Source organism: Zootoca vivipara, chromosome 8 (assembly GCF_963506605.1).
Source record: "Zootoca vivipara chromosome 8, rZooViv1.1, whole genome shotgun sequence".
In the NCBI taxonomy this organism is placed as follows: Eukaryota; Metazoa; Chordata; class Lepidosauria; order Squamata; family Lacertidae; genus Zootoca; species Zootoca vivipara.
In genome coordinates this window covers 48,790,659-48,809,000 of record NC_083283.1, presented here as the reverse complement: position 1 = coordinate 48,809,000, position 18,342 = coordinate 48,790,659, and the positions used below count along the sequence as shown (strand labels likewise).

Here is an 18,342-nt window from a genome sequence, read left to right as displayed (position 1 = left end):
TTTTCCTGGCACTGAGGAATTCTCCCAGTTGCTTCAGTGTGTGTAAAATCAATGTTCTGTGAGCTCCACAATCTGGACCAGCAAGGACATAGCTGGTCCAGAGAAGGTTGGCTGCCTTGATAAATGCCTTGAATTCTGATTTTTAAAAAATAAATAAATCCTAATTCTGTTATTAAACTTTGTGTTCTTACTCTCCAGCCTATTTTTACTATGAGTGCTCAGCAGAGTCAACTAAAAAATATGACATCAGCAGAATATAGAAGTTTCCTAAACAGTTTTCGCTCTAATACGGTAAGTAATTTTATTTCTTTTAAGTGCCTGTTGAACTTTTAAGGTATCAAGTAATTTAGAAGTGCTTTGAAACAAACAATAGTGAAGGCTGTAGTTCACAGCAACTGTGTTTTAGTTGTAGTTTTAAAGCGCCAAGAGCTGAGACATTCTTTGTGAGCGTTCTGTGAGGTAAATTCTCCATTTCATATTTCCAACTGATTTTATTATTAATAGAATTTTCATACTTTGTAATGGCAAAAGCACTGGCATCAACTGTAGAGTTATTTCCATCTGTCTTTAATGCCATAATCTTTGTCATGGCATAAAACCTGCAAAGTTTTAGGATGCTGCACTGACAAAAATGTATTGCAATTGTTTGCTTTGCCGATTCAGCACTTCCCCCTGCATTCAGCTATGGCCCTAGTCATAGTACATAATATTTTCTCCAAACTGCCTCTCCCTCCATCTTTCTGTAGGCTACTAAATAATGACACCAGCAACAAGTACCAAAAAGAATTTGAAGGCAAAGGGATAAAAGCTTCATCTTCCTCCTTTTCTTTTTTAGGCTGCTCTACAGTTTCTAGAAAACTATGGTAATGAAGATATAACAGTTGCACAGCTAGAAGGCAATTCAAATTCATTATGGACCATCAGCCCTCCCAGCAGGAAAAAAATGATTGATGAGCTCAATGCAGAGAATGCTGAATTTTCTGTAGTTATTTCATGGAGTATTCAAAGGTATGGCCTCATTGCTAATATTGCTAGTGTTATTGCTGTTTGTCTAGTGACTGACACAATCCCTACATATCATTGTTTAGGGATCACTTTGTCTAAGGTTCCCTGGCACTAGGAGCCAGCTATAAGCCCCCTGCCAAATCCATGAGCTCCCTGCAGAACACATACATTCTGGTACAATTGTGGTAAATCTGGATCACTTGTTTGTCATCTCTTAGAAAATGGAAAGAAGCAAGGACAAAAGTCTCCCACCATGACATTCTAGGTGCAGCAAAATTATTAGCATCAAATAAAAAGACAGTTGGGTTTTCTGATAGTACTTGGATGTAGATGTTGCTTCAACAGGGGGCAGAGCAATTATTTTTGAAACATTGCAGTTATGGGTCCTGTGTACGTGAAGGAGCGTCTCCACCCCCATTGTCCAGCCCGGACACTGAGGTCCAGTGCCAAGGGCCTTCTGGCGGTTCCCTCACTGTGAGAAGTGAGGTTACAGGGAACCAGGCAGAGGGCCTTCTTGGTAGTGGCGCCTCCCATCAGATGTCAAGGCAATAAGCAATTAACTTACAGTACTTTTAAAAGACATCTGAAGGCAGCCCTGTTCAGGGAAGTTTTTAATGTTTAATGCTGTATTGTGTTTTTAATATTCAGTTGGGTGCCACCCAGAGTGGCTGGGGAAACCCAGTCAAGACATAAATAATAATCCTATAATAATAATAAAATAATAATAATTTATTGAGTTGTCTATGGTAATGAAGCGGTAATTTGCCCAAGAGCAAATCTAATGCAGATTCACCCAATCTGAACTATCCTGACCAATGTGCGGATTGGATTTGGTTCTGCTCTTGAATCTGCACATTGCTGGATCCTCCACTCATACCTCATACAGCTCTCATATGTTAAAAGGAGGTGCAGATGCCTTGTGGCTATTTGGCCAGCATTCGGGGCTCCTGCAATTCCCTACATTGAAAAGAAAGCAAGTCCCCTAGGAGTGAAGGGTCTTGATTACATTCTGTCCCTCTCGGGGGCGGGGGAGGCATTCCCAATGGATTCCCACCCCATCATATTCCTGTCTGTTGCAGAACTGGGATCTGCCAGAATTGGGTCTTGGCCTTCATTCCTAGTTCTCAATGAAATATAACATAGTCAATCGCCCAGTGAGAATGGCATTTTGAATACATTTTCTTATAGAAACCTCTCCCTTGGAGCAAAAGCAGAAATAGCATCCGATAAACAGAGTCACAACCTACAAAAGAAAGCAAGAAAAAGTATTGCTGAAATGATGGACGACCAAAAGCAAGTTGCTACTGTGTAAGTCATTTTCTATGCTTATTATATGTTGATTTTTCTTATAAGCAGAGCTACAAATTACTGACTTGGGGAAAGAAAATTGCAATATTGCAACTCCTGTAAAATGTGTTGAAACTGTTGACTTATTTCCAAAACTGCATTTTGTAGTTCTTTCAATTTTCAGTAAGATCACCTCATTTAACTCTATTTATCCTTCTGCACTTTCTTGTAATGAAGTTCAGGGAGGCTTTTAATGTTTAATAGTTTAATAGATTACTGTGTTTTATTTTTCTGTTGGAAGCCGCCCAGAGTGGCTGGGGTAACCCAGCCAGATGGGCAGGGTATAAATAATAATAATAATATATTATTATTATTATTAAGTGGGGGGGAGTCGTATCTACCATCTGCTGTGTGCAACCAAACGAAGATGTTGACGTTGTCAGCTTTGGCAATTAGCTATTGGAAAAAGGCTGAATTGTTGCAGGCCAGAGGCACCTGATGAGGTGCTGAAGGGAAAAGTAGAAATGCATACAATAAGATTGGGCAACCTGAAGCTCTCATGTGGCCCTCATTCTACCCTAAGTGGAGAATATTTAGTGGAGGCAGGGCTAGCTACTGACAGAAAAATACTGTAAATTCCATTAAAACAGAGCTTTCTAAACTGTGTCACGACACACTAGTTTGTTTGCGTGTCATGTGAACACTTCTCCTGGGGCTGGAAAGGGGTTAGTTTAACCTCCGGTTTGCTAGTAAAGCTGAATTACTGTGTTGTGAATTTATTTTTCTTCTGCAGAATACTGCATGAAGTGTATCCACGCTATATCAAGGCACCTAGTGATTCTGTTGCAAAACCCATAAAGCAGCTATTGACAGGTATGGAGTGATCCACTGCTCGTTTCTAACAAGAACATATTTCATAATGCACCCTTGATTCAGACACTTCATTGTCTAGATTGCATGTATATGGTGGTTATAGGAGCTGAGGCAAAATTCCTCAGATAACAGCTGAAATTAAGATAATTTGCACATAAGCCAAGAGGCATTGACAAAATGGTTTGTTTGGTTTTTGCAGATGGAAAAAATGAAGACATCACTGTTTCACTGTCCAGGCATAATGAAACTGAGTGGTGGGTTCTAAACCAGACTAAAAAAACTCTGGGAACAGGAAATACAAGTCTGGAACTTATTGTGTTCAGTGACAAAGTTAGCCCTCCTAGCCTCGGATTCTTGGCAGGCTATGGGTAAGCAACCATCTTCTACAAATATCATGTGGGGGGTTTTGCAGAGAAGCAGTTTAAAGAAGCCAGCTTGCACATGGTGACCTCTATCTCCTGGGAGGAAGAGGTGGCTTGGGCTGCCCTTGCCTTATGAGGAGCTCTCTCCCCTCCCAAAGATGGGCTCTAGGGTGGGTCTTCTGAGGGTGGTGCTTTCGGGCACTTTTTGGTGTAGAAAAAAAGCACTGGGTAGCAATATATTGGCCAAAATGGGGGGCAGACCATGCTGATGACTTCACTTGGTGGCATATTGTGTGCGAAAGTGCCACTGAGTCCCTCTGCCTCTAGCACGCCAAGGGACAAACAAGGTGCATCTGAGTGAAACTGCAATACAGCTTGTTCCTCCCTTCACTTCCTTTAAAGCAGCCTGGCTGAGGAGCGTGCAGCTTTCCTTGCCTCAGCCAAGCAGTTTTATGGAGCCCCTGCGCCAGCAGGGGGGTGAGGGCTCTGTTAAAGTGCTCCCGCTCACCAGCTGAGGGAGCCCTGATCCTTCTCCTGCTTGCTTGCCGGGGAGCAGGAGGCTTCACACTACCCAGATGAAGTCTAACATCGCCTCTGGCTTGCGCAAGCTGGAGATTGGGGGGGGGGGGTCCGTTAGACTTCTCCCACCTGTGCCAAGACGGCAGAGCAGGCCTAGTGGGCTACCTCTTTTCCTTGGAGAAAGAGGCAGCCTCTCCATGTGCTTGTGTGCCTTCGCCTGGGAGGGTGGGCTGCATCTTTCCTCCCGGGGTGAACAAGGAAAGTGGCACTGCACCCACACAAGTAAAGGCAGCTACCACCGCCTAGTCCACCTTCAGGGGGCAAGCGGGCTGCCTCTTTCTCGCCCACTCCCTGCACTAGCAAAGGCAGAGAAAGCACTGCAAACAGAGCTGTCCAGCTCAGTCAGCAGTGCCTCCTCCATCTTTGGGCAGTGAGGGGTGGGCGAGCTGCCTCTTGCCTGGGAGAAAGAAGTAGCTCGCCTGCCTCAATGCAGCAAAGACAACTCCCTCAAGTGTAACAGAGCCCCCCACCTCGCCTCATGAGAACTGGAGGCACCTTTAAACTTCTCCATTGAGCTTCCGGTTTTGACCGCGGATCGTGATCGGGCTAAAAACGGGAGCTCTGCGGCCCCGAATCTTTCGCTGGGGGAACGGGGCGCTTGCAAGGCTAGGCAGCACCCCAAAAAAGGACTGGAAGGTGATTCCTGTCTGAGGCGTCGGTGGTTCCCTAAAGTTTCTCCCGGAAACCTTCGCAGACTGCAGAAGGAGGGGGAGAAGCTGGGCACTGCGACAGCGTGAGAACAGAGACCATAACCAGCAAGAGCCGCAACCCGACGCGATCGTGCACGGTAAAATTCCTTTTAATTAAACCCTTTTAACAAGACACCCCCGGGGCGTGAAAGAGAGACAATACGGTGATTTAAAGAAATCTGAGAAGAATCCCCCCCACCGAATCGGACTCAAAAACCGGAGAAGCTAAAGAGGAAAGTGGGGTGTGGGAAGGACTGCGTTAAGACGTAGAGCGCTAAGCAGAAGACGCCGCCGGGGCTTTAATTCATAATCGCCAAACTGGGGACAAACTAAATTATAAAGAAGCAAGGAACCGGCTGAACTCTGACTTGATTTGGAGTACATACATTACAGATAGAACGTGTGTTTTTTTTATTGTAAGAACGGAGTTTGGAGGGGGTGAAAGAAAGACTTGTTTTGATTCTCCTATGAGTGGTGGCTCTCTGGGAATTTTTTTATAAGCTACCTTTTAGAAGCAGTTGCAACCCCCTATATTAAAGAAACTTGAAATAAAATGGCGACGATCCTCTAAACAAACTCATGACTAAGCAGACAAGGATACAAAGAAACCAGAAGTGATGCAATCTGAGTGAGAAGAATTTAAAGCACACGCCGATTCACGGAAAATCTATAAGAGACTATACTATAGTGACCCCTAGTGGCGACATAAATTTTTGACAAAGTACTCACTCAAAAGAGATATTGAAGCAAAGGGCAACCGTGTGGATAAGAGAAATATAGCAGGGCAATATATCAAAATGGAAAACCTAGTAGGACAACATAATAAATTGGATAAGCCATCATGTAAGTCACCTAAATTGGATAAGCAAAAGAGAATAAACATAGGAAGCTCTAACCAGAGAAGGACTTCAACAGCAGAGTATGAGCTGGATCTCAAAGAACTGATTCTAAGTCTTAAAAATGATATAGGAGAAATTAAACAGGACTTTAAAAACGATATAGGAAAGATTAGACAAGATTTAACAGAGATCAAAAAGGAAATGGGTGAAAGGATCAAGAACATGGAAGACAAAATGGAAAATTTGGAAGGAAAATGGAGATTAATGAAAAGGATAAACAAGAAATTAAAGAACAAATAAATAGGACAGAAGAAAATACTAAGAAAGCAATGGAATTGATCCAGGAGACACAAGACAAGAATCAAACACTGGAATCATTATTGAAAAATATATCAAAAGAAAGGAGAGAGGGGAAGAAAGAGTTTGAAAAATTAAAAAAAGACATGGAAGATCAGAAAGCAGCATTGGAAGCGTCACAAGATGCCCTTGCGATGATGCAGATGAAAATCAAGGAGAAGACTCTCAGATTTAGAAATATCCCAGAAACACCTAATGAAGAAATTGAAAAACGACTTGTAAGCGCACTAGCAAAATGGTTAGACCTTGAAGAATTGGATGTCGAAACGCGAATAGAGGAAGCCTTTAGAGTTAATTCAAAAAAGGCGAAAGAAAATAACTGGCCAGGAGACTGTCTTGTGACATTTACAAATATGTGGCTGAGAAATAAAATCTTGAAAATGAAAGGAAAAAAGAAACTAATTATGAATGAAACTGAGATATACATTATGAAAGAAATTCCACCACGGCTGGTCCACAAGAGGAAGAAATACCAGTTCCTAGCCAAGCCTCTAAAAGCAAAAAAAATACCCTTTAAATGGGAATATCCAGAAGGAATAGCTTTTTCCTTCAAAGGAAGGTGGAGAAGATTCGACACACAAGAAGCAGCGGACAGATTTTTAAGAACTTATTCTCAGGAACTGGGAGGAGATAAAGCAAGGACAATTAAAGATAAGACCCCTTTAAATGAAGAAAACTTGGAAGATTCCAGCGCTGATGAACTTGATGGTGAAATAGAAGAGGGAGAGGTAGACGAAGAAAGAGAAGAAAATTAATTGGAAGTTTGATTGACATCGGTAAATAAAATTTGATCTAGACTGCTAATGTTGTAAACTATAACTGAGTGCCTGACCAGACAAGTCACTTCAAGAGAAATATTGATAAATGAATTTCCTTGAGCCTGCTTAGTCTAAACATTTGGTTGTTTTTCCTTTTTTTTTCTTTCTTTTTTCTTCTTTTGCCTTCCTTTTTTTCTCCCTTTTTTATTCTTTCTCCCCTTTCCTTTTTTTCTCTCTCTCCTTCCCTTTTTCCCCCTTTTTCCCCCTCCCTCCCGTCCCTCCCCCCTCCTTTTTTTTTTCTCTTTCTTCTCTTTTTTTTTCTTTTCTAAATTGATCTATAATATCTAATAAATAAACATGAATTTAAGAACAATTTCATGGAATGTAAATGGCCTGAATAATAAAAGGAAACGGAATAGGGTGGGACATATATTAAGAAAACAGAATTGGGATGTGGTTTGTCTCCAAGAGACGCACATTAACAAAAAACATGTGAGAATTTTGAAAAACGAGAAATTAGGATCAGAATTTGTGGCGGCAGATACAAAAAAGAAGAGAGGAGTCGTGATGTATATTAAAAATAAATGGAATCCGGAATTAATCTGGACAGACAGAGAGGGAAGGAGTGTTATAGTCAAAACTACGATTGAAGGAGAACAATGGTTTTGGGTGGGAATTTATGCCCCCAATGGGAGTAAAACGACCTTTTTGGAAAATTTGGAGACCCAGCTAATGGACTATATGAGTGAAAAAGTAATTGTAATGGGAGATATGAATGGAGTCGTTGATGTAGAATTAGATAAAAATGGAGGCCACAAAGGAAATAAGACAAAATTACCAAAAAAGTTTATGGATATTATGGAGAATTTAAACCTACTAGACGCATGGAGATATAAAAATCCCATCAAAAAAGAATATACACATATTTCGGCGCGCCACCAAACAGCCAGCAGATTAGATATTATATGGATTCCCAAAGAATTGGCACTAAGAATACATAAAATAGAAATAAGACCCCAGACCCTCTCGGATCATAATCCAGTGACCCTCTCATTAAAAAACGAACAAACACAAAAAAACTGGAGGCTTAACGTCTTCATGTTAAACAATAATAAGAATATTCAGGGGGCCAAGAAAGTCCTAAAAGAATATTTTGAGTTAAACCATAAGGATGAGGTGGATCCCCTAACGGTATGGGACGCGGGCAAAGCTGTGGTACGTGGTTATTTTATTTCATTAAATTCAAAAGTAAGGAAAGATAGAGAACAAAGGAAAGAAAAACTCCTACAGGAGATAAAATATAAAGAGAAAATATTTTATAAAAACCATAACAAGTCAGTGGAACAAGACCTTAAAATATTGAGATTGGAATTCGAAAAATTAATTGATAAAGAAATGGAACAACAGATACAATTTTGGAGATATAAAAATTTCGAATGGGCTAATAAACCTAGTAAACTGCTGACTTGGCAAATTAAAAAAAGGAAAAATGAAAAAATGATTAATAGAATACGATCGGAAGGGAAATATTATTATAAAACGGAGGAAATTATGAAAATCTTCCAAAAGTTCTATGAAAAATTATATCAAAAGGAAGAAATACCCACAGAACAGATTGACGAATTCTTAGCAAAACACCACCTACCAAAGATACCAACGGAAAAACTAAAAATATTAAACAAAGAAATAACGCCCCTGGAAATTTTAGATACAATTAAAAATATGAAGAAAGGGAAGGCCCCGGGCCCTGATGGGTTACCAATAGAGTTTTATAGAGAATTACAGGACGTACTCTTAGCCCCCCTCACTGACCTAATGAATATAATTTTGAAAAAGGGAAGGACACCCCAAACCTGGAATGAAGCCCAGATGATATTAATTTCTAAATCACAAGCAGATGCAGACAATCCAGGCAATTACAGGCCAATTTCGCTATTAAATAGCGACTACAAAATTTTTGCAAAAATCCTGGCTAAAAGACTAAGTAACATCTTAGAGGATATAATACATAGAGACCAGGCGGGATTCATAAAAGGAAGATATGCAAAGGACAATATAAGGACCATTGTAAACATTCTGGAATGCCTCGAGAATCGAAGAGACAAGCGAGCAGCTCTTCTCTCTATCGATGCCGAGAAGGCCTTCGACAGGGTCTCCTGGCCCTTTATGATAAAAACATTGGAAAATTTAAATTTAGGGGAGACATTGGTGAATGCAATCAAAGCAATTTATAATATCCAAGAAGCAAAAATTCTAATAAATGGGAAAGTATCAAGCAAATTAGATATTACGAGAGGCACCAGACAGGGGTGCCCTCTATCTCCCATACTTTTTATAATCACGCTAGAAATTTTGTTAAAAAATATTAGGGAAGAAGAAAATATTAAAGGAATATTAATTGGCAATAAAAAAATCAAAATTAAAGCATTCGCTGATGATATAATAATAATGACAGAGGACCCTGTCGAAGGCATTCCAGTTGCAATTGAAAAGATAAAAGAGTATGGACATCTAGCTGGTTTGAAAATTAACTATGAGAAGACCAATATGCTAGTTAAAAATTTAGAGATAGATGAGAGAACAGCTCTCCAGGAAAATACAGGCTTGAAAATTGTCAAAAAAATCAAATACCTGGGCATCCAAACCACTATAAAGGGGATTGATTTAATACAAGAAAATTATAAGACAACTTGGAAAAAAATTAAAAAAGATTTAGAAACGTGGGATAAATTAAAATTATCAATATTGGGGAGAATTTCTTTAGTGAAAATGTGCGTACTCTCGAGGATGAACTACCTATTTCAAAACCTCCCGTTATTAGGGCAAGAAAAAATCTTTAAAGAATGGAAAAAAGATCTTACCAAATTCATATGGAATGGGAAGCGCCCCAGAGTTAAATATAAGGTTATGATAGATCAGAGACAAAGGGGAGGATTTGGGATGCCAGATCTTGAAGCGTACCATGATGCGGCAGCGCTCTGGTGGATAAAGGAATGGATGGCTTTGAAAGACACTGATTTATTAGATTTAGAGGGATATGGGATGGCATTTGGGTGGCACCACTACCTGATGAAGGAGAAAATAGAAAAAAGGAGCACCTTTTTGTTAAATACTATTCGGAAATCTCTATATGCAGTTTGGCAAAAATATAAAAGATATTTTGAGCCTAAAATCCCTTGGTGGATCTCCCCTCTAGAGATAGTTGCGGTTAAAAGGAAAAATATGGAAGCAAATTGGCCAACATATAAACATTTATTAGAAAATAAAAATGGAATTTGGCAATTAAAAGAATATATGGCAGTAAAAGGATATTTTAATACATGGCTTGAATATTTTCAAGTGAATCAGAGATTTCAAATCGATAAAAAAATTGGCTTTGATAAAGAAGTATCTAAATTAGAGGAGATACTGTTGGTAAATAAAGATAAATATATAAAAAATTTATATCAAATTATATTACAATGGAAAACCGAAGAAGAATTAACAAAAGATTATATGATTAAATGGAGTCAGGATTTAGGCAAACCTATCTCAATGAAAGAATGGGGAAATCTGTGGAGGAGAGATTCAAATTTTACGCCAAACTATGATATAAAAGAAAATATAATGAAAATGCAAAATAGATGGCACTTAACACCAGCTAAATTGGCCAAAATTTACCCAGAATCGAGCAACATCTGTTGGAGATGTAATCAGGAAATTGGAACCCACATACATATGTGGTGGAGTTGCAAACAAATAAAGGTTTTCTGGGAAATAATTTATAACGAATTAAAGAAAATTCTGAGATACCCAATTAAGAAGTGCCCCAAAATGCTCCTGTTAGGAATGGTGCCCGATGATGTCAAACCCAGAGATAGATGCTGCATAAGTTATGCCGTAACTGCCGCAAGAGTGTTAATTGCAAAAAATTGGAAAACTGCCTCTGTCCCAACAAAAGAAGATTGGCAAAAAAAACTCTATAATTATTACATTCTGGCCACAAAATATGAAGAAGTCAAAGGAATGAAAGAGGATGATTCAAAATCTAATTGGAAAGCATTTATAGATTATATGCAAACTAAGGTAGATAATTTAAGCCTTACCTCCAATGTTTAAAGGTTCTATCTTTTTCTTTCTCTCTTTAGAAATATAATGGGTTAATTGTAGTAGGATAAGAGAGATCGAGCTAGGAAATTTGATAGATGAGAAAAATGATATGAACTTATTGTAAATATTGAAATAAGGTATGTATATTAAGAATAAAAAGGAAGATAAAGGGGATTAGTTCAGGCCAGGTTGTGAAGTCGCTGGGGAAGGGGGTGGAAGGGGGGGAGGGTGGGTGGGAAAACAAGACATTTGCAACATTGTTATGGTTGTAAATTGTTTTTATTTTATTGTTGATTGTCATTGATTGTGTTTGTTGTGATATAAAATAAAGTTTGTTTTTTTAAAAAAAAAAAAACTTCTCCATTGAGGGGCACGCAGCTGCCTGTCCCTCAATGGAGACATTGGGGCTTGCTCAGCTGGAGGGTGGGAGCTTTTCTGCCCCCCAGCTGAGTGGCAGGCCGGTAGCAGGTGCCTTGGCCCTGGCCTGCGAGGCACTGGGGTAAAAGCTCCTCAGCTTCCACAGTGAGAGCTGAGGCAGTTTCACCCCACACCTTGCCAGCCCGCAATGTTTAGATGGTGATACACCGTGAGGTTGAAATCCTAATCAAGGGTGTAGCAAGGGGGACATAGGGGCGATCCGCCCCTGGTGGCACCCTGGAGGTGGGTGACATTCAGTGCCCCCCCCCGTGAGCGAGCAGCCAGCCGCCACCCAGTAAAAAGCCTTGCTCGGTGGCTGGCTGCTGACGCCCCCGCCCTGGAACAAGCAAAGCGCGCACTGAGCAGGTGAATGAGCGAGCTACAGAGCGAGGCTTTTTACAGGGCGGCAGGGCAATGGCGCCTCCCAAGCCGCCCGGTAAAAAACCTCAATCCGCGGTTTGGCGGCTGCGCTCGAGCGCTGGAATCCTCAGCCGCAAGCAGAGGATCACGGCGCTCGAGCGCCAGCAACACGCTCTGTACGGCACATGCACAGTGTCGCTCCATACGGAGCAACGCTGGCATGCACCGTATGGAGTGGGTTGCCGCTCCGGGTGCCCAAGCGGCTAGCTACACCGCTGATCCTAATATCGCCCAGCCCTACTCCTAATCATTCAGCTTGCTAAGCCTTCATTTGATGAAACCATGTTGATACAGGCAGGCTAACACAATCCCAGATCTTAATGACTTTGTAAACATCTGGCTCCTTACCTTTACAGAAACTACATTCTAGCATGTGTCACAGTACTTGCATATTCTTCCCCTGTTACTTGTGCCCTATCTTCCCTCCTCTTTCCTATGTCTTTCTTTATGTTGTATACTTCACTCAGGACAGGGCCATTTCTTTTTTGTGAGGTAGGAAAGAAAAGTAATTTGGAGGAATTAATCTATTAAATATACACCCAATTTATAATTCACTTTAATTTTATGTTTTAATTTCTTCTCAGTATCCACATTTCATAATTTTGCGATTACGTTTTAAATCTTTTCACATTTTTAAATATTATTACCTTTTTTCCCCTTGTTTTGCAGCATCATGGGATTATATGCTTCAGTCGTCCTGGTAATAGGAAAATTTGTCCGTGAGTTCTTCAGTGGGATTTCCCACTCCATAATGTTTGAAGAGCTTCCCAATGTAGATCGCATCCTCAAATTGTGCACTGACATCTTCTTAGTGCGGGAGACTGGTGAACTGGAATTGGAAGAAGATTTATATGCCAAATTAATATTCCTGTACCGCTCCCCAGAGACTATGATCAAATGGACTAGAGAAAAAACAAATTGATCTTTTCAGGATTTGCATTGAAATTCAAGATGACTTCAACTGGTTGTCATTTTTTAAAAAAACGAAACAAAGCACAAAATTCTCTTAAGAGGGAAGCCTTTTATAATTAGGTAGCAATGAATTTTCTGTTTGTGGAGTCCATTTAGCTCCATAGAAATATATGCTGCCTTTCAAATCAAAGATGAAGAAAGCTAGCCTTTGTTTTCAAATACTACAACTCTAACATCAGAGAAATCTGCTTTTCATTTTCATGAACAAAATATTCTGCATCCATGTCTGACTTGGGCTTCAGCTCTCATTCTCAAGGGGGAAAGAAGGATATCACAGCTGAATTAATCAGATCCTCAGTTATTCTGGAGTGATGTGCAATATGCTGCTTTGCATCACTTTCAAGGGGGAGCAGCGATCTGAGTTGTTCTAGAAAATCCAAGACAATGGATTACAGTGGGTGCTGAAAGCAACTTTGTTATGTGCATTTCTAGAAAACCAGATCTGCAGATGTACTTCTGGAAGGAAAAAAAAACTTCACTGACATTATCTTTAACTGCCTTATTTTATTTGAACAATTAACAGGAGGCATTGAAAACATCAGTGACTTTACTCAGGAAAATAAAAACTGTCAAAAGTTTAACTAGCGAATAATGATTATGGTGAAACGTTGTAATATTTTGCTGGGCCAATTGCTCCTAAGTAGGCAGGTATTTTTTAAAATAAGCCAATTGAACTTTATGATGCCTTTGGCTTGTTCAGATATAATACGTTTGGCAAAACAAATTATGATTTGTTTTAATATCTGAACTCAAGCCTCTCCAAAAACAATGGTTCGTTGGAAGCTGACAAACTAGCACCTGAAACCACAGTTTAGAGCTGGTTTACAAACCACAGTGTGTGCCGACTGTGGTTTGCTGTTATGTCTGAATTCACAGACCATTGACAAACCACAGTTAGGGGCCATTGCTCTGCTTTAAGAGGCTGCTGCACCATGGAAATTAGAGTGAATTTAAGAAGCTGAGTCTTGGCCAGCTGGGAAAGGACAAGAAGCTTTAAACTGTTGTATTACTGTTGTACTTTGGAAAGGTCAAAACCATGGTGTGGTGTTTTTTTTAAAATGATGAATAACATTAATCATGGTTTTGCATTTCATTTGAACCCAGCCTTTGATTTCTTGGAAACATTTAAAGACAAAATAGGGGAAAGCATGTTGTAGGAAGAAAAAGAAAAAGATCACCCTATATTGATGTTTAAATGTAAACCATCTGACTTCTACCTAGTATTTCCTCCCAGTGTTTCAGGTATACAAAAATATTAACATATGCAAATTCTCATTTTTATGTCCAAGATGTGTTTTTAAAGTTCCTAATTATGATAAAACATATATATAATGAGCTTGAAAAAGGGGCTTTTCTTAAATTATTACTATTGGTGAACAGCGGCTATTTAGCAGAGGACAGTGTAGCATGAACATTTATGTGTTGCAATGTAATTTGCATTACGTGGTTTAGAAAATGCAATTTCTCAACAATAGAAAAATCACTGAATGGATAAGGTATGCTAAGGGGGTTTTACTGTGCAGTTTTCACTCCATACTGACAAATAAAGCACATGCTGCAAAGTCATTTCAGAAGTATTTTTTCATATGCTTGTTTACATTGAATGAATTTTTTTTTATAAACTAAAAGTGTCTACGTAGTGAGACTGTCAGTAATCATTGAAATATCATAACTATTTGTTGTATTTGATAATGTTACAAGTCACTAGAAGGTAGATGAACTGAACAGGAAGCTGTAAAATTACTTGCACATTTTAGTTTAGGGTGTATGTTAGCTACAAGAAGATTGTGACATGACATGCCCACACAGTTGATCTGTTTCCATCAAAAACATTGCTGGTATATTTCAATACTGTGAAAATTAACATATTGACACTAGGAAGTGCACACCAAAATAAACCACTTTGGGATATTGCACCAATAAAACGCATGGTGACTCAACACATATTCAAATGTTATTATAATTTCCTAACAAAGCATAGTTAGATCCAAGAGATTATTCATTTATGATGAGAGATTTATTACTAAAAGTCTAGCTCTACTTTTAAAAATGCCATTGACGGAAGCAACATAAACAACCAAGTCCTTTAAAGACTTACATGAAGTGTTTACAAAAATATGCAGACCCTAAACTTACACAAGATGAAAACTGGTATACATTAGGCTCCACTTAGAAATCAGATGTTTCAAGGCCCTTTACTCCCATTTTTTACACATGTTTATCCCTTTACCTATTTAGTTAAATGTGCCTACTTCTTAAGGAGAACTCTTCATGTATCTGACAACGGCTGCAGTCCATAAAAGCTTGTGCCAGAAAGCTAACAAAAAAATCATTTTACTGTTTTACTGCAAGAGATTTAGAATCATAGAATCATAGTTGGAAGAGACCACAAGGGCCATCCAGTCCAACCCCCTGCCAAGCAGGAAACACAATCAAAGCATTCCTGACAGATGGCTGTCAAGCCTCTGCTTAAAGACCTCCAAAGGAAGAGACTCCACCACACTCCTTGGCAGCAAATTCCACTGGCTCCCCTATGGCATTTGAATCAAATTAGTAAGAGAGAGCCAATAGAGAAGCTGGCTGGTATAGAATGGCCCTGCTAGATTTAGACAAAAGTCAGGCATCCCGTTTCCCCATTGCAGCCTACCTCATGTTTCCAGGAATCTTGCAAGTAGGCCATGGAGGGAGCAGTTTGTCCCTGTTTTTTGCCCATCAGCAGCTAGTACCCAGGAGCACCTTGCTTCAGAATTGGGCAGTTACGTTTAGCTATCAAGAATTTGTCTAAATACTCCATTTTAAAGTTATCCAGAATCAGTGGCCATCACCTCATATTGGGGCAGCAAATTCTATGTGTTAATTATGTGTTATATATGGCTGTCCTATTTCCATTCAATTTCATTGAATGGCTTCATGTTCTAGTACTAGGAAAGAGACGAAAACTTCTCTGTCTACTTTCTGCACACTATGCATGACTTTATAAGCCTCTCAAAACTTTCCCACATTAGACATCTTTTTTCTAAAGTATAATGCCCCAGACATATTAGCCCTTAGTGCTGCAGTTCCTGCTGACTTTGTAATTGTTAATATGTCTCTGCCTTCTTGACCTCTGCTAGTTATTTATTACTCCTCCATTCTCAAGCCATACTTGTCACTTTGGGCCAGTAATCATCATTTTAAAGGAAATGCTTCCCACTGAAATTGTAACAATACATGAGGATTTGTACAGTCCTCAAATGCTATCTGCTAGGAAATAAAAGTCCTTTGTACATGTCCCGTGTCCTCAGGGTGCTGTGGACTTCAGTACAGGACTGGACATAGGAAACAGCAGATTATTTGAATCTTCCAAAACTCTACTGCCTTTTTCTGATCAAAGCTATATAGGGCTCTAAGTAGCATGGTTGAGCTCTACACAACCACCAAAGCAGATTAAAGTCTTTAATCACATTTAAATCCTTACTGAAGGAAAACTGTGTGTCTGATTATCTCTCCTGTACATGCATGTTATTTATAAAGCATAACTTTTTTCAAAGAATTAATTGTATGTATCTTCTCATTTTTTTAGAACAACGTTGTGATACATTACACCTAGGGATCGACCTTGGTTTGTACCAGGACCATGTCCTGGAACATGTGAAATAATAAAGTACCTCCAGTTTTGTGCAGAATGCTTTTCTCTTGCCACTGAGTAACTTAACTGCAGTCTTTCCCATCACATTAGGATTAAAACTCTAATGACCAGGCAAATGGCATAGCACCCAAGTATGCCTGAGCCCTGGTGACTATTTCTTGAAGATAAGCACTATCCAATAATGGCAGTGTTTTTCTGTTAGAGCAAGAAGTTCTAGAAAGATGGCCCCAAGAATGGCTTAAGCTCATTTCCATGGTAAGGTTAAACACCATGAATGTCTTTGGGGGGGGGGTCATTGCAAATCAGTCAGCAACAGTGATGAAGTGTGCTTTCTATCTGATACTATGAACCTTGGGGTGGAAGTATAGCTATCAATCTAATGTACCTCTAGGCCCCAGCCTCTCGTTTAAACAAAAATCATGTACAGGGGAATTCCCACATGCACAGGGTGAGCACAAGTGGGGATTCCCCTGTTCCGCCCCCTTTGGTGATGAAAAAGGTGCACGCAAATGGCACACATGCAAGTGAGGAGGTGTCTGTACTTGAGCTGTGTAGGCACACCAAATAAGGCTAAGTGGAAAAGAGAATGTTGCACAGAATAGATTTTTAAGAAAGCGGGAATGCCATGGTGTCTCAATTCTGGTTATTGATCCATCCCACTTTCAACATCTTTCCTTGCAGCTAAAACTGTAAATACATGTAAAAAGCTATGAATGCACTATGTCAAGCTATGGTTTAGTGTTTGATTTTGTTGGCTGAGATGCAGTGTGAAAAAACAGTGGCAATGTGACTAGCAAAAAAAGATGTTAAAATACTAAAACCCTTTGTATAATGTAATTATGATATGAAAAGGCCTTTTTCTTGATTAAAGTTTCTTTTAACAATAATACTTCTCTGTTGCCATTTTTCAATCACTGATGTGATCAGCGGAGCAACCAAAATTTATGAGCACCAAAATTTGTTTTTCCCATGATCCCACCACTATGTCCAGACAGTGTCTCCTGTCATTATGCTGAGCTTGAGACCCAAAATAGGTGTGTTAAGTGAGGTCCTTCCCTCCTCAAAAGCTCAGAAAAGGGATATGAACTTATACCCAATGCACTAAGGGTACTTATAGATGGCTGATACGGTAGTTTTGGGTGGAATTCAATAAGATATTCAGCAGATTTAGGACATGCAACTAAAGTTGATTTAGAGGTCTTGTGCAACAAATGTGCTTCCTCAAAAGATTGTACTTTTTATCTATTTCATTAAATTTATATATTGCTTAACTGTAGTAAAAAACAAACAAACCTCCTAGTGCAACCTAAGGCCCGTGGGCCGAATGCGGCCCAATCGCCTTCTCAATCCTGCGCACAGACAGTCCGGCAATCTGTGTTTTTACATGAGTAGAATGTGTGTTTTTATTTAAAACTAGTGGAATTCAGCCCGTTTAAAAACGGGCGCTAGAACGCTGCTCTGTGCAGCGCCGGCATGGGACGGAGCTTCGGAGGTCTCCGAAGCCCCGTCTCATGCTGGCGCTGCGTGCTGAGGCGGCGGGGGGGAGGAGCGCTTTTCCCCCCCACCGCCTCGCCGTGCACCTCCCGCATGAGACGGGGCTTCGGAGAAGGTCTCCGAAGCCCCGTCCCATGTCGGCGCTGCGTGCCGAGGCGGCGCGGGGGAGGAGCGCTTCTCCCCCCCCCGCCTCGTCGCGCACCTCCCGCATGAGACGGGGCTTTGGAGAAGGTCTCCGAAGTCCCGTCCCATGTCGGCGCTGCGTGGTGAGGCGGCGGGGGGGAGGAGCGCTTCTCCTCCCCCCCCCCGCCGCCTCGCCGCACCTCCCGCATGAGACGGGGCTTCGGAGAAGGTTTCCGAAGCCCCGTCCCATGTCAGCGCTGCGTGGTGCGGCAGGGGGGGAGGAGCACTTCTACCCCCCCCGCCGCGCACGCCAAGCCAGTCCCCGAGCCGAAGTGCGGCACAGCGGGTGCTTTTCGCCGTTTGCCTCCCCCTTCGCTCCGGGAAGGCAAATGGCGAAAAGCCCCCGCCGCGCCGCACTTCGGCTCGGGGACTGGCTTAGTGGCGGCGGGA

The 18,342-nt window shown here is 40.6% G+C and overlaps 1 protein-coding gene across 5 annotated transcripts in view; it reads left to right on the top strand.

Moving 5' to 3' along the window:
* PIEZO2 (piezo type mechanosensitive ion channel component 2) overlaps positions 1-17,124 on the top strand; it is a 224,260-nt gene extending 207,136 nt beyond the window's left edge. For all 5 annotated transcript variants that reach the window (XM_035124931.2, XM_035124936.2, XM_035124937.2 and 2 more), the window contains 6 exons: positions 199-291; positions 836-1,008; positions 2,194-2,313; positions 3,086-3,165; positions 3,365-3,533; positions 12,345-17,124. In XM_035124931.2, coding sequence (XP_034980822.2) covers positions 199-291; positions 836-1,008; positions 2,194-2,313; positions 3,086-3,165; positions 3,365-3,533; positions 12,345-12,597 — 888 coding nt within the window. In that variant the 3' untranslated portion in view covers positions 12,598-17,124. The remainder of the gene's footprint in view (positions 1-198; positions 292-835; positions 1,009-2,193; positions 2,314-3,085; positions 3,166-3,364; positions 3,534-12,344) is intronic.
* Positions 17,125-18,342: the final 1,218 nt, after the last annotated feature.